At 47.2% G+C, this 13,346-nt stretch overlaps 1 protein-coding gene across 1 annotated transcript in view; it reads right to left on the reverse strand.

The window, feature by feature from the left end:
• LOC104412866 (protein FAM83C-like) overlaps nt 1-9,037 on the reverse strand; it is a gene marked incomplete at its 3' end in the record, with an annotated part of 10,788 nt that extends 1,751 nt beyond the window's left edge. Inside the window, exons 1-2 of the mRNA XM_010023691.1 lie at nt 8,371-9,037; nt 1,437-1,604 (exon numbers count right to left, since the gene is read on the reverse strand). Of these exons, the coding sequence (XP_010021993.1) occupies nt 1,437-1,604; nt 8,371-8,925 (723 nt within the window). The remainder of the gene's footprint in view (nt 1-1,436; nt 1,605-8,370) is intronic.
• Between the last annotated feature and the right edge of the window lie 4,309 nt (nt 9,038-13,346).

A 13,346-nucleotide genomic window follows, 5' to 3' on the forward strand; every position in this document is an offset into this window, starting at 1 on the left:
ACAACAAATCCAGTTAAGACAGTGAAGTCTCCTGCTGTGACTGCTGCCAATGCTCCATGCACCACTGTGGGATTTGCTGATGCTCAGTGCCAGGATTTGACACCAGCGGGCTCACAGAACGTTCTCAGAAATAAGATGCTGGAGGGACAATTGCTCCAAACTCCCCATTAAACTACAGATTGTCACCAATTATTCCAAATGGAGATTTACCATCACATCCTGTCACAACTCAGAGGCAGGAATAAAACACATACACTCATTCCACTTAGATGTGGATATCAAGCATGTATGTTAATGTACTTTATGAGATGCAGCAGTTTAAGAGGCACTTCACAATGAGACCTGACTGAGTCACTCTATGGGGGAGGCAAGTGTTAATTAGCCATTCAAGCACAAGACATGACATCAGGTCTAACAAAGAAACACAGACATCTCCATGGATGTAAACTCCTTCTAATTTTAATTAAAAAAAATAGCCAGGCTCTTGGATGAGAAGCAAATACAATAAATTTTGGAGAGATGGAATTTCTCTGGATCCACGAGGTGACTTCAGTGATGCAGTTCTTTAAGAAGGAAAACATGCACCAGCATGAAGCAGTTTTTCCTATCAGTTGCTGTTTCAAGAGGCAGGATAAAATGGGTCTGGCTTGTGAGAAGAGCATTGCCAACATGGGGGAAGAAGGAAGCATCTCTAAATTAACTTTTGTGCAGACAGATTAAAAATTAGGGCAAATTAAGACACTTGTAACTGCATCTGTTTTGAATATTGTAAAACTAAAATATTTTACATTTTGGGACATGACAAAGGGGAATGGCTTTAACCTGCCAGAGGGGAGACTGAGATGACATCTTAGGGGGAAATTCTTCCCTGTGAGGGTGCTGAGGTGCTAGCACAGGGTGCCCAGAGAAGCTGTGGCTGCCCCATCCCTGGCAGTGTTCAAGGCCAGCTTGGACACAGGGGCTTGGAGCAACCTGCTCTCGTGGAAGGTGTCCCTGCCCGTGGCAGGGGTTGGAGCTGGATGAGCTTTAAGGTTCCTTCCAACTCAAACCACTCTATGATTCTATGACTAACAAGTGACAACAAAAAAACAACTTCCTTTGATAAGTGGTAGTCAGAAAGGTTGTATGGGGAGCAGCAAGACACTGGGGTGCGTTTCTGAGCCTGCAAGTTCCCAAAACAGCTTGTCACACTGACACACTTATTTTTATTGTTTGTGTGCTCTGGGCACCAGCCGCTATTGCTGATGGGCACCCCACTGCATGGGGAACCAGGCTGTTCACAAATCCCTCATGAACCCATAACTGAATCACAAAGCCTAAAAGCGTATCTTAACATGAGGTTTTTCAACATGTGGTTTAACAGTGAGGTAAGGGTACCCAGCCTTTACTGATTCCAAGTCTTAATCACACACTGGGTACGATAAATGAGAACTTACTGGGAAGTTGTCCTGAGTGAGAGCCATTTTATTGCACATTTCCACAAAATGCTTCAAGTACTCTTCATCCAGGATCAGGTAAACAGGGACGTGCCGCCTGCTTGAGGCCTCCAGCAGGTCACACAGTATTTCCATGTCTGTAAACAGATCCATCACAATTGCTATCACCTAGCCAGGAGAAAAGAGGTAAAAGGCTGTTGAAATCTCATGCCCAAGTGAATTGTGCTTTAAACTGTGAATTAAATAGTCAAATCTCCCGAGTTACTGAGCATCTGTGGCCACATGACTGGAGACTGATTCTGGACCTCTGAACCTCACCCCACCATGGCAGATAAAATCACTTTTAATAACCGTGAAGACATTCCCCATCCAGCTACCTCCCTTCTCATCCATCATTCACAGAAAGAAGTAGCTGAAAGGGTAATGCCTGTGCACGAACTGAGTATCATTGATGCAACAAATATGCATGGCCTTAAGCACATATGCCAGAAATACAGCATAGGAACGGAACAGCTGAGACTGACCAAAATCATTATTCAATTGGTATGAGTGACTCCACAGATGACTATCATATTCATATAAAGAAGTATCATTTTTTTCAGGAAGGACACACTGCCACGTAAGGGAGAAGGTATTTTGATCAAGTATGTGCATGTCCACGTTCCAAGATTACATCCTAGGGGCAAACAGACAAAACTAGAATCAGGCGTGTGGGAAGGATCCCTTCCCTCTCCTGCTGGCAGCACTCCTGCTAACGTAGCCCGGGATGCAAGCTATGGTTATGAAACCCAACGGCAGGAAGAAACAGTAACACTAATGTTATTTAAAAGAAAAAAGAAACTGAAGACTTGCCAGAAAAGGTCTCCAAGGGAGGGGTTTTGAAAAGGAAAAAATATTTAAAGGGAACTGCCAGTTCTTTAAGGAATGAGACTGAAGAAAGCCATGGCTTTCTTCAAAGATCCATCTGTTGGCTACCACTATTAGTGACAGGAATCAGGGGACATCTTGGAGAAGGAAGGAAGAGGCAGGAGAGCACTTTCTGAGCTGGACAATTTGTCAGACCTGGCACACGTCACCTGAGGTTGCTTGCAGAGTCATCCACTGACTTAGACCTTGAACCACTAACAGTTAACACTGAGAACTCATGCAAGAAGGCAACACACTGGGGGAGTGAGAAAGGTAAAGTAGTGAAGGATTTACCAACAGGCCAGCTGCGTTTCAAAAGCTGAAAAAGTAATGGAACTGCTGACAAAGTACTTCAGTCTCAGTCTTTGCCATATCTTGGCAGTTGATAAGGTAACTTCAGTACTTGTAAGTTGTGTGCATAACTCTGGTTTTGAGTTTCTACAACTAGTAGAGGATGCTCAAATAAAGATGGCCTAAAAAGTGCTCAGTTTTGGAGTGAAGATCCAATGGCCTATTTACCCTGCTATTCAATGTTCATGCCCTTTACTACACCTTGCACACCAAATGCATGACACTGTTCTGCCGCTCATCAGGTACTCCACGAGGAGGTAGGAATCCTGTTTTGAAATACCTCCTCTGCCTGTGTTTGAGCACGGCCATGAATCAATTCTCTATAGTTCAAATCACCCTATGAAACAGACCATGTAGGGTGAGCTTTCCTCTGTCACTTCTGCTCAGCTGCCCCTCTTCAAACAAAGAGTTAATGCAGAAGACAGCAGTGAGGCTGGCTTTTATGTGTGAGTGGGTCTGAACTGGAATAGTTTCTGAAGAGTAGAGGAGCTCCAAGTATCACTGTCCTTGGGCGTGGGGACAGACTCATGTCTCTGCTCCAGACTGGCACGTTGGCCCCAGATCACCCACTGCCCAGTGGCTCTTCTGCTCTGTTTTCATTAATGAACTGCCTCTTTCCAGGCTCATAACCACAGCCTAAGTGCTGAGTGGAGGGAACTGCCATGGGCAGAGCAGGGCCCCATTCGGTTCTCCTTGCTCTCCTGACCAGTCTCTTGCTTGGCAAGCTGGCTCCCCTCAGCCCTGCTCTGCCTGCACACACATGGAGACATGTTATGGTCTCTCCATACATGGAGAGACCCTCTGCACCAAGCCATGGCAGAGGAGGGCAGCCATGCCAAAAGGTTGCTTCCTGCTCCCTTTGGGATTTATCCCTTTTGCAGATGTATGAGATTTCTTGGCTCTGTCCAATCTGTCCCCAGAGACAATCTCTGTGATGATGCCTTGCACACTGTCATTAGTCCTCAGCATCTTGCAGAAGATCTCCAGCCCCAGCTCACCGCAGCAGAGTTTGGGCAAGAACCTTCCTGGAGGCTGGTGTGATCCCAGGCATCCACATGGGACAAAAGCCGTCATCAAGAACTAAAAATCACTCCTACTGTCCACATCTCCACCCTCTCACCCTGGCCCTGGGAGATACATGCTTCAAAGCCTGACTCCAAAGTGCATCTCTTATATAGCTCTCACTATTGTCTTGCCAGATGTCTTACGAGGCTCTCACAAACTCCTCTGCCCTCCTGAAATGCACCCATCTGGCATGGACAGGAGCATCAGCCCTGGAAGAGCTCTGAAAGCACTAAGAAGTATCTCCAACTTCCCAAATTAATGTTGCTGCTGGACTACCAGCATTAGGTACTGTTGACACCCAACAGAAAAAAGCAGAACTTCACCATGTCTTTCCACACTGGCTTTCCACCAAAGACCAAAGGCAATTTAGCCAAATGACTTTGATGGGCCACCTGTCCTCTAATGATAAAGCACCAAGAAAAAACTATAGCCCAAACCTTGTGTAAGGCCTCGGGCAAGTCCCTCTCAGCCACACTTGCCTCACAATATTCCAGTTCATATCAAGCTTAGGTCTGAGGCAGGCTTGGCCTGGAGACAATCTGAACTTGCCTTAGGAAGTCAGTATAATGGGGTCAAGATGCTCCTTTGTCCTCAGTGCTCAGAGGCACTGCTTGTACCTAATGGAGACAGAAGGTCCTACTGCTTGTACCTAATGGAGACACGAGGTCCACACCATCTTGCTTTTCTCTGCCAGTGCTCAGATGCTCTGGCAGGGCTCGGTGCTGTTCCTTGCTCCAACCCAGCGCTGCCAGTCTACAGCACTCGCTGTGCTAGAGATGGGGCTGAGCAGGCTATAGCTGTGCGTGGCAGCATGTGGCACAGTCACTGGTGGCACCCAGTGCCCTGGGCTGGGTGCAGGAAGACCTGCAGCTCCCGGAGCCGCGTGGCTCCGGCGTCAGCGCGCACCCGGGCAGCAGGACGCCGGCTTGTGCAAGCTGGGTGGAGCCCTGTGGATAGACTCGAGTGTGCCAGAGCGCGGCTTCACTCCGCTGCAGGAGGTGGGACAGGCTGCGGCTCTGTTCGTGGCCTCCTCACAGGAGGGATTTGGGTAGAGCTGCTCCTGCTGGTGCTGGCAAGCACCTGAAGCCAACGCCAAGCAAGCGGGCTGGCAAGCCCCCGAGCATTGCAGTTTGCAGCGGGGAGAAAGGGGAGGTTGTGTCCTGCTGCAGCCTCACATGGCGGAGATGAAGACACCCGTGGTGGGGCTGCTCATTCTAAACAAGATAACCATAAGGGCCACTCAGATCACCACATCCTCTTGGTAAACAAAGCAGGCAGCTTTTATAGTAACATCAGCTCAACCCCAAAGCCAAGAAGTTCTGGGGGAAGAAGAATTTGGAAATCTACTCCCTGAAGCCTCCTAAGAACATACAGTCACAAAAGTGAGGTGTAAAGCCTCAAAGATCATTTCCAACACTTCTAGAAAGCAGTGGAAGTTAAGTACCTAAGCACCACCTCCAATTCAGGCTCCTGTCAACTCATGTCTCACATTTAAAAGACTTGGGCGTTTAAGTCAATCTGGCCTTACAAAGCCAAGCAACTTACATCCAGTGCCTCTAGCCCCTCGGTTTCAGTGGTGGGACCTGCAAAGCTCAGAGCATCCCAGTTCCTTCCTCTCCATGCTAATCATGACCTCCAAGCTCATGGCACAGCCTTGGGGGGTCAGGACATTGCAAAGACACTGCTGCCCACAGGCTCTGGAAGATTCACACCTCACCATTGTAGGGTTAAACCATGGCATTTCTAAATCCACTTCTGGAAACTCACAATTCAGCAATTACTGCAGTCACCACCTTGGGAATTACAGCACTAACAGCATCCCACTGGGGTTGCCACCTGTCTGGTTTCTAACCAGCACATCTGGTTTTACTGGTATTTGCCAATAGCAGTGTGGCTTTGGTCATTACCGTAGCATTGCCATTTGAAACAATACATTGCTTCTCTGGGACCATCAGGGACCCTTCTACCACTGCATGTAAATGCAGATGTGCAGCCAGTGTCAGAGTTGTACAAGAGGGATGAAAGAAGCAGAATTGGACAGTTCAAATCAGATTGGAACTCGTTCAACTAAACTAAAATTGTAATAGTATTATCAAATGAAGGCTAAGGTGTGGCTGTGCTACATCTTCTTATGTCTGCGAAGAGAAAAGCTCAAATCTCAAAATACATCTTCAAAGAGAGCTGGTTAAATACAGCAAAGTAGAAAGACAAACTGCACCAGCAAAAGGTACCAATAAAACAAATGCCCTTTCTGCTGATTTGTCAGTACAAATATGCTGTTGCAAAATATGTCAGCTGATGATGTTCTCTATGACTGTACAGGAGAAAACAGCAAACATTTCCAGACGCACACCTTCCTGTTTACAGGAGCCAGGTAAAACATTCAGGGATCTCAACATCTTTCCCACATCCCACCAGCACCATATCTCCCTTCCATGTCAGCTGTAAGCACACAGGAGAAAAAACATTCTAAAGGAGGGATATATGATGAGAGCATAAAGTTTAGTGGAGAAAATACTTGAAATGAAGTTGAAAAGCAAGAAAGCAGTGAGTTCTCTTCACAGTTGCTACTGGCAATTCAAGCAAAAGATGTTTTAACTTCTGGTTGCTCTTTTGTCATTAAAGGACATACAGGTAACATCCTTTCAGATGGTTTGATGGGCAAAATGACTCAGCAAGTACTTAAAGATGTGTAACTGTGGTTGTGAATGAGCTGGAACTGCTGTCAATCATAAACTTAATCATGGGAAGCACTGGCCAGAGCTGGTAACCTAGAAGCCAGTAAACCACCAGTAATAAACCAGTAAGATGGGTGAAAACTCATTCTCGCACATAATGCAACAGTCAAAAACACTGTGAAAATCTTGACCATAAAGGGCTGAAGATTGTCAGTGCTTTTTCAAGCCAAGCAAAGAAAGGAAAAAGCTCAAAATATACTTAAAGTACAGTAAGGCACCTACTGCCTGGGCAACCTCCCTGCAGCAATAGAGAAGTTCCTGTGGACTGAGAAAGCAGCAAGATGTTTTTCATGTGGTTTAAAGGATCATAATACCGTCAGAGATCCGGGACACGTGCTAAGTGACAAGAGGACATGTCTTAGTAGCCATTTACTTTGTGCATTCTGCCATGACTATGTCTCAATCCCCATTGCTGAAAAGGATGCAGTCGGTGTCACAGGACTTTTCAGATCATTTAAAGTATCATAAATCAGCTGCCTGCAAGAACAAACCAACCTTTTTGTCACTTACTTCCTGGACAAAACTTCCTGTATTTGCCTATAAAGGTGCAATGGAAGTTCAGGCTTTAAGCAATGGCTACTTACAATGGAGCAGTTGCTTACATGGCAAAACAGTTGTCTTTGGGACAAACAAAAAAGATATCCCCATTTACCTCACATCACACCCAAATTTCAATGTTCTGTGGTTCTTTGATGATGTTATGATGCTGCACAGCAACCTGAGCTGCTCCATGGCCCCAGATTTATTTGCTGGGGACAGCATAACTTCACTCTACTCTGCAGATGGTGACAGAAGATAAGAAGACAGCACTTCAGGTCAGCCTGCCTGGAAACTGCGCGTGTTCTTGACGCAGCTGAACTCCAGGTTTAACAATTCTTCATCTCCTTTCTGCACTAGGCAGCAATCAATGTAAGGAGTGACTATAAAGCTAAATAAGAAGCTACAGGACTGATAAGAGAAACTGGCTAGAAGCTGACTGGTTAAAAGTGAACTTTGCACTAAAAGCTTACTCATGCTATTGAAATTAAATACTACAAAAGAAGACTAACATGGGACAGATGTAAAGAACCATAAAGAAGACAAAGACAATAAAAGCTGAAAATGTGTCTGAAAAACAATTGTCCGAGCTGCTGCTTTAGTACACAGTATAGTGGCAAAGTAAAAGGAAAAAAGAAGGAGCATAATTTAGTGAGTAAATTCACCCCAGGATTGTGCTTTTTAGGTAAATATTGTAGTTGTCCAGCTTTTATTACATCCAAGTGTTGGCAATCTCTACCCAGCAGAAATTGTGCAATGGGGCAAAATGGGCTGATCTTACTCATCCTCAGAGAGAAGCACAGACATCAAGTCTAGAAGATATGATGATGTATTCTAACCTACTTCAAACCACAGGCTTTCAGTCCCACAAGTTAACTCAGGTCCTTCGTTCTCTCACAGCAACTCACCTGTGGTATCCTCTTATCCTGCTTGTCCAGGGGTCAAGAAAAGCCCTGACTGTGCCAACTCCTTGGCAGAGGCAGAAGGGCTGACTGGTGCACACTTGCCAGCTGAGGGCAGCTAAGCATTAATGCTGCACACCCTGCCACTCACTCGCTCCAGGCTTGGATACCATGCTCTGCATGCCCACAAACACAGTGCAAGGTGCCTTAAAGGGCACTGCCCGTATGGCATGAAATCCCAGGCGTAAAAAATTACAGGAAAGGAAAGGAGCAGGAACAGTTACAGATCTGCTAGGGAAAAAGCAATCACAGCATGTCAGACACCTAGAGAGCAGCAACAGCTTGGAGCGTGAGGTGTACAGCTGTGGGACCAGCCACCAGGACTTGGGTGCTGTGACACAAGACCCCACTCAAGGGACACAGCTCTATACATACCGTCCGTGCCCGGCTGATCAGAGACCGGAGCAAATCCTTAATGCTGTTGGCTTTGTTTCTTTGGAAAATCACAGTGGCTTGAGTCTGGCCAGCTGCTGTGAGGAGGGGCATCCCTGGCCAGCCCAGCTCCAGCTCTGGAGGGTGCACATCAGACATCAGTGGAAAGTAGGTGCCAGATGTTAGTTCAGAGTTGAGGGAGGACCTATCTGCGGTGTCCACATCACCAGGGTCAGCATCTTTATCTTTCATTGCACTGGGATCTGGAAAGCTTTGATTTCTCTGATGGCTCATATATTCCATGTCCAGGGTGGAAAGAAAAGGCAGCTCCCGTTCCTCAGTGATGGCATTCAGGTAGCCACGTTCGCCCTGCTCAAGAAAGGCATCTATAGCAAGCCTGGCTGTTTCACTGTGCTGGAGCACCAGTGGCGTGGGCTCCCTCCACCACGGCTTCTTCAGTTGCTCTAGACGGCTCTTCAGTGGCCCAGACACCCCTTGCTGTCCCCCATAGTTGCGGTGGAACTGTGGTCTCACCTCTACTGCTAGGTAGTTGAACATGACTGGAACTGTTGCTGCTAGGAAGTGCCTCTCCAGCTGGATTAGTCCCCTGTCTGGTTCCAGGTCTTTTCTGGCCCTCCTGCACTCCTGAGCTCCTCCCAACAGGTTCCTTCAGGACTCAGCATAAGCTCCACTCCTCTGCTTGGGAGTTAATTACCAGGTACAGCCTCCCACTCTGTGGGAGGAGCTGGCTTTCCCCAGCTTCGTCCTTGACTTCCCCAGAAACACACCTTACACTCAGTGCTTAGAGTATCCCTTTTGCAAGGGAAGATGATCAGCTCTTCAAGCTGCTCCTTCCCTTTCCTTGTAACTGATTCATGTGCTGCTGCCCTCCCCTTCCCTACTGAGAGGTCCCCACCCTTGGCCAAGCAGGCTCTAACCTGTTTTGTCCCTCATTGTGCTCACAGTGGAAATGCAGATGCTGAAACTTGTTCCTGCTTGAAATTTGTTCCAAATCAAACATGATTCTCAGTGTCAGTTATAATGAAATACAAATATCCCAAGTGGGTAATCAGACTTGGCCAAGAAACTTCTTCATCCCTGAGCCACAGGTAACACTCCTCAGCATTTCTTAGCCCAAGCTCTGCTTGGCATCTGGCAGAGAAGTCAAAACAACATCTTTTTTGATATCACTGGGTCACAGTAAGAGACAGCTCATGTTGTTAGATACTCCAGGCTACAAGAGCAATACCTCATGTGGTCTTTTATCATCTCCCTGGAAATCCTTCAAGAAAGAGGCATTCAAACTTAGGAACCTGGTGCTATGTGAATTATGATGCTGTCCACATGCTGTGTATTCTGGGAACGGTTAACTCCAGCTTCCCAAAAGCATCATGAAGCTGTTTTTTGAGAAATAATACAGGCAGACGTTAATACGTGATTTAAAACGCTGTGTTAGGAACACACCACCCAGAACACAATGCAGCACATGAAAACCTGTGCAGAGGAGGCACACCAGTCCCCAGACTGCAGTGTGGACCTCCCCCACCCCAACCAGCTCACTTAACCTGAAGCTACTAAACTCCACAGAGGCTAACCAGAGAATGAAGAACTGGCTGGAGAGTTGATCTAATCAGCCAGCCTTTTATCTACAAGTTACAAAAACCCTGTGAATTAAATTCATCCAGGCTAAATTAAGTCATCTAAAAGCTAAATGTCTGCCCTCAGACTGGGCTGCAGTCAATGCAGAGACAGCCATGCCTAAGTGTGAACCAGCACATTCAGACACCAAGTTTCAAGTCAGCTGGGATGAATCATGTCCCCAAGGGACTATCACTATCCATGAACTGGAGTGGGATGATTAGTTTAGATTAGCTGTCTAGTCTTTAGATCCCTGAAGTCAGAACAAACTCTTACTAGGACCGTGCAAACTGCAAGAACAGAAGCTTTAACCAGAAGATGTAAGTTGCCTGCCAGAGCTGTGCTGCAATGCAGCAGGCAGGCACAAAGCCAGCAGTGACAACAGATATGGGACAAAACTGTAATACAGCTGCTGGCACAAGTGTAAGTAAGTGTTAGAGCAATCTGAAGAACAACATTAACTTAAAATGGGAGGTGAACAGCCAAACACAATGGGAGGAAGTTTGGGGAATAAAGAAATGGAAGCAGTTATAACATGACGGGTCTTCTTCTGGAGCTGCTTTGCCAGGGTGATAATATCACCTTGGTGATAACATCAAAGAAGGGTAACATCACCCTACTTTTTGCCTTCCTACAGCACTGAAAAGAGTGTGAATGTTAAAACAGTCATCAAATGTGTACTTTCTGCCAGATGAACAACTGCTGCTGATTCTGTAAAGCAAAGGGATTTCCACTGTCTCCAGCTGGTATTTGGTAATGATCTACTCTCCCTGCAGTAATTTCTCATGGACCTCAGCACATGAAAGTACATGGGATGTCATCTCCAGCCCAGCTTGTCAGGCTGGGCTTCTTCAGTTGGTGGTGGGGAGAGGCAATGATTTCTGGGGAGCCAGTTACCTCACCTACAGCAGACATCTGAAACAGGTCAGATGAAATGTGCTGATCTCCACTGAGCAGGAGAGCTCGGGCTGACACTCAGTGACAGAGGTTTACCGCGCAGACATCTAAAATTAGACGAGAGGTATCCTGCCCCTGCTGTCTGGGAAAGAGATAAATGTCTGTAATTGGCACTCCACAGGCTGATTGGCCACCACAGGATGTGGGAATCGCATAAGCCAATTTTTTGCCAGCTAAAAGCAAAGGATCTTATCTGGAAAGTGTTGTCTACACACCTTCTGCAATCAGCAGAGAAAGACAAGGGGAAAATTCCCTCTAGCTAAACACACACACCAAGCCCCACTTTCAAGGCAATGTCCCTAGGCAGTTATACTCTGATACCTGAGCTCTGTCAGAATCCAAGCATTAGGCAATACTTCATTCTTGTGTCCCACCACAGATGTTCTTGGAGCTCAAACACTAACACCTTGCCTAGGCTTTCCACAAATGTACCTGCTGCTTCCTCTTCAAGCAGAAATGGAAGGAAGCCTGCCAACTTGCTTCACCATAGAACAGTTCTTGGACAGCACTCACCTGGGAACACAAGAAGCCTTTCCCCCTGCTCTTTGTTTCAGACTGAAATCCACATCTTCCACCACAAAACATCATGGTGCTCAAACACACTTACTTCACAGGCATTTCTGGAAGGCATTTGCATAGCAATGTTCCACTGTGCAGAACTCACTGGCCAGATACAAACAGCAAGTACAGCTAGAGGAGAAAAGTCCAAACTTTAGTTACTGCCCAGGGATCTGTGTCAGCACTGGACTCCCAGACAGAGCAGTGCAGTCAAGTCTCTCAGAGTTTTGTCCACAGGTTCCTGACGACAGCGTTACAGAATCATCCTTCTCAACACAGCAGCAGCATACAAATTCCTTGTGTTTTAAGACTTCCAAATTAGGGGAGAGCTCTGCACATGCTCAGCTGAAGGAGGGCACTGGATACCAGCTGCCAGCTAAAGACCAGATGATCTCACTGCCACTGTTGGCAGAGGGAAAGTAGACAACCCTACCTGCTCTGCTGGCTCCCTGCTCACTGGTGTGCCCAGCATGGCGGTTCTTTCCAGTTGCTGCTCTGAGTCCCTTCCACCCATGTGTCATGTAGGGAAGCCAACATGTGGGCATGGAGTTGCTCTGGTGGCAGTTCTGAGGTCCAGCCCTGGGCTGCTCAGGGTGCTGCTTCAGAGCTGTCATGAGAAGGACCACAGCATGCCTCTTGCCTAAGCTGCTGCCCTGTGCTGAACGTGTGAAAAAACACTTTCAGACACTTCTTCCTTCTCTCCTTCCAAAAGAAACATACAGAAATAGAACTGGGCATTGCAACATCAATGGGTCTAGTTGCCAGCAGGAAGAGGGCATGAAGGGAGGGATGTGGGACAACAAGCATAATCTCATATGATGCCTAGCTTTGACAGGATGTGGAGCAGCCCAGAAGGCTGCAGGAGGGATGAGGAATGAAGGAGCCCAGCTCACTCTCTCAGTCAGTGAGGTATTCATTAATGAAGGCTTTGCATGTGCAAGACTCCTTGCTTCCTAAGTAAGTATGACGGAGCTCTTACCTCCTGGGAGAGCTGCAGTATCCTACCAACACCACCAGGATCCAGTCTCAGCACCACGTTGTGGGGTCCTCAATGAACATACCTGCACAAGACAAGAACAGGACAGTTGATATTTCTGGTTCCTGCGCTTGCATGAAGGAAACTGTTTACACTAGTGTGCCCCAGGTCCCTCAAGAACATCCACTGCCAGTTTTCCTAAACCCCCTGGCTGCTCCCAGCACATCCATAACAGCAGAAGGGGGAATCATGCTAGTGTGAGCTCCTGCTCTGCATTCCCAGTGGAAGGACGAGGCCCAAACATCTCTTCTGTCCCACAGATGAGCAGAGCAAGCTGTTAGGCAGGTTGAATGACTGTAAGCAAAACAAGTACTCTCTCAACATGTTCAGCAACTTCAGGAAGAACACATGTAGGATGCACAGGACAGCCCTACACACCTGAAGAAAGGGCAGCAGTTATAAAAAGCTCACCAGAGGAGTCTGGGGAGAATCAAGATAGATGCTAATAATACACAAGTGCCCCATCACAGTGCGAGAGGCCAGGCAGCCCCCAGCACCAGTGGGTGACCCTCCTTTTGCAGGCAAAGGAGAGATGGATACTTCATAACCAGACCACAACTGCCTAAGCAGCAGAGCCTCCCATTCACTCATGAGGAGCCTCAGGGTCTTTCCTGTGTTCTTGCCAACTTTTCCTGTGTAAGCTTCTGCCATCTCCTTGGCTCCTCAGACCTTCAGAAAAAGAGGCAGCACTGAGGGCCAGGCTGTGCAGACACAGTATGCCCAAAAGATGGGGATATTGCTCCCTAAGGCACGCTGCAGAGTGGCAGGATTACCATCACCCAGGCTCCTG

This window comes from Nestor notabilis, unplaced genomic scaffold (assembly GCF_000696875.1).
Source record: "Nestor notabilis isolate BGI_N333 unplaced genomic scaffold, ASM69687v1 scaffold20271, whole genome shotgun sequence".
In the NCBI taxonomy this organism is placed as follows: domain Eukaryota; kingdom Metazoa; phylum Chordata; class Aves; order Psittaciformes; family Psittacidae; genus Nestor; species Nestor notabilis.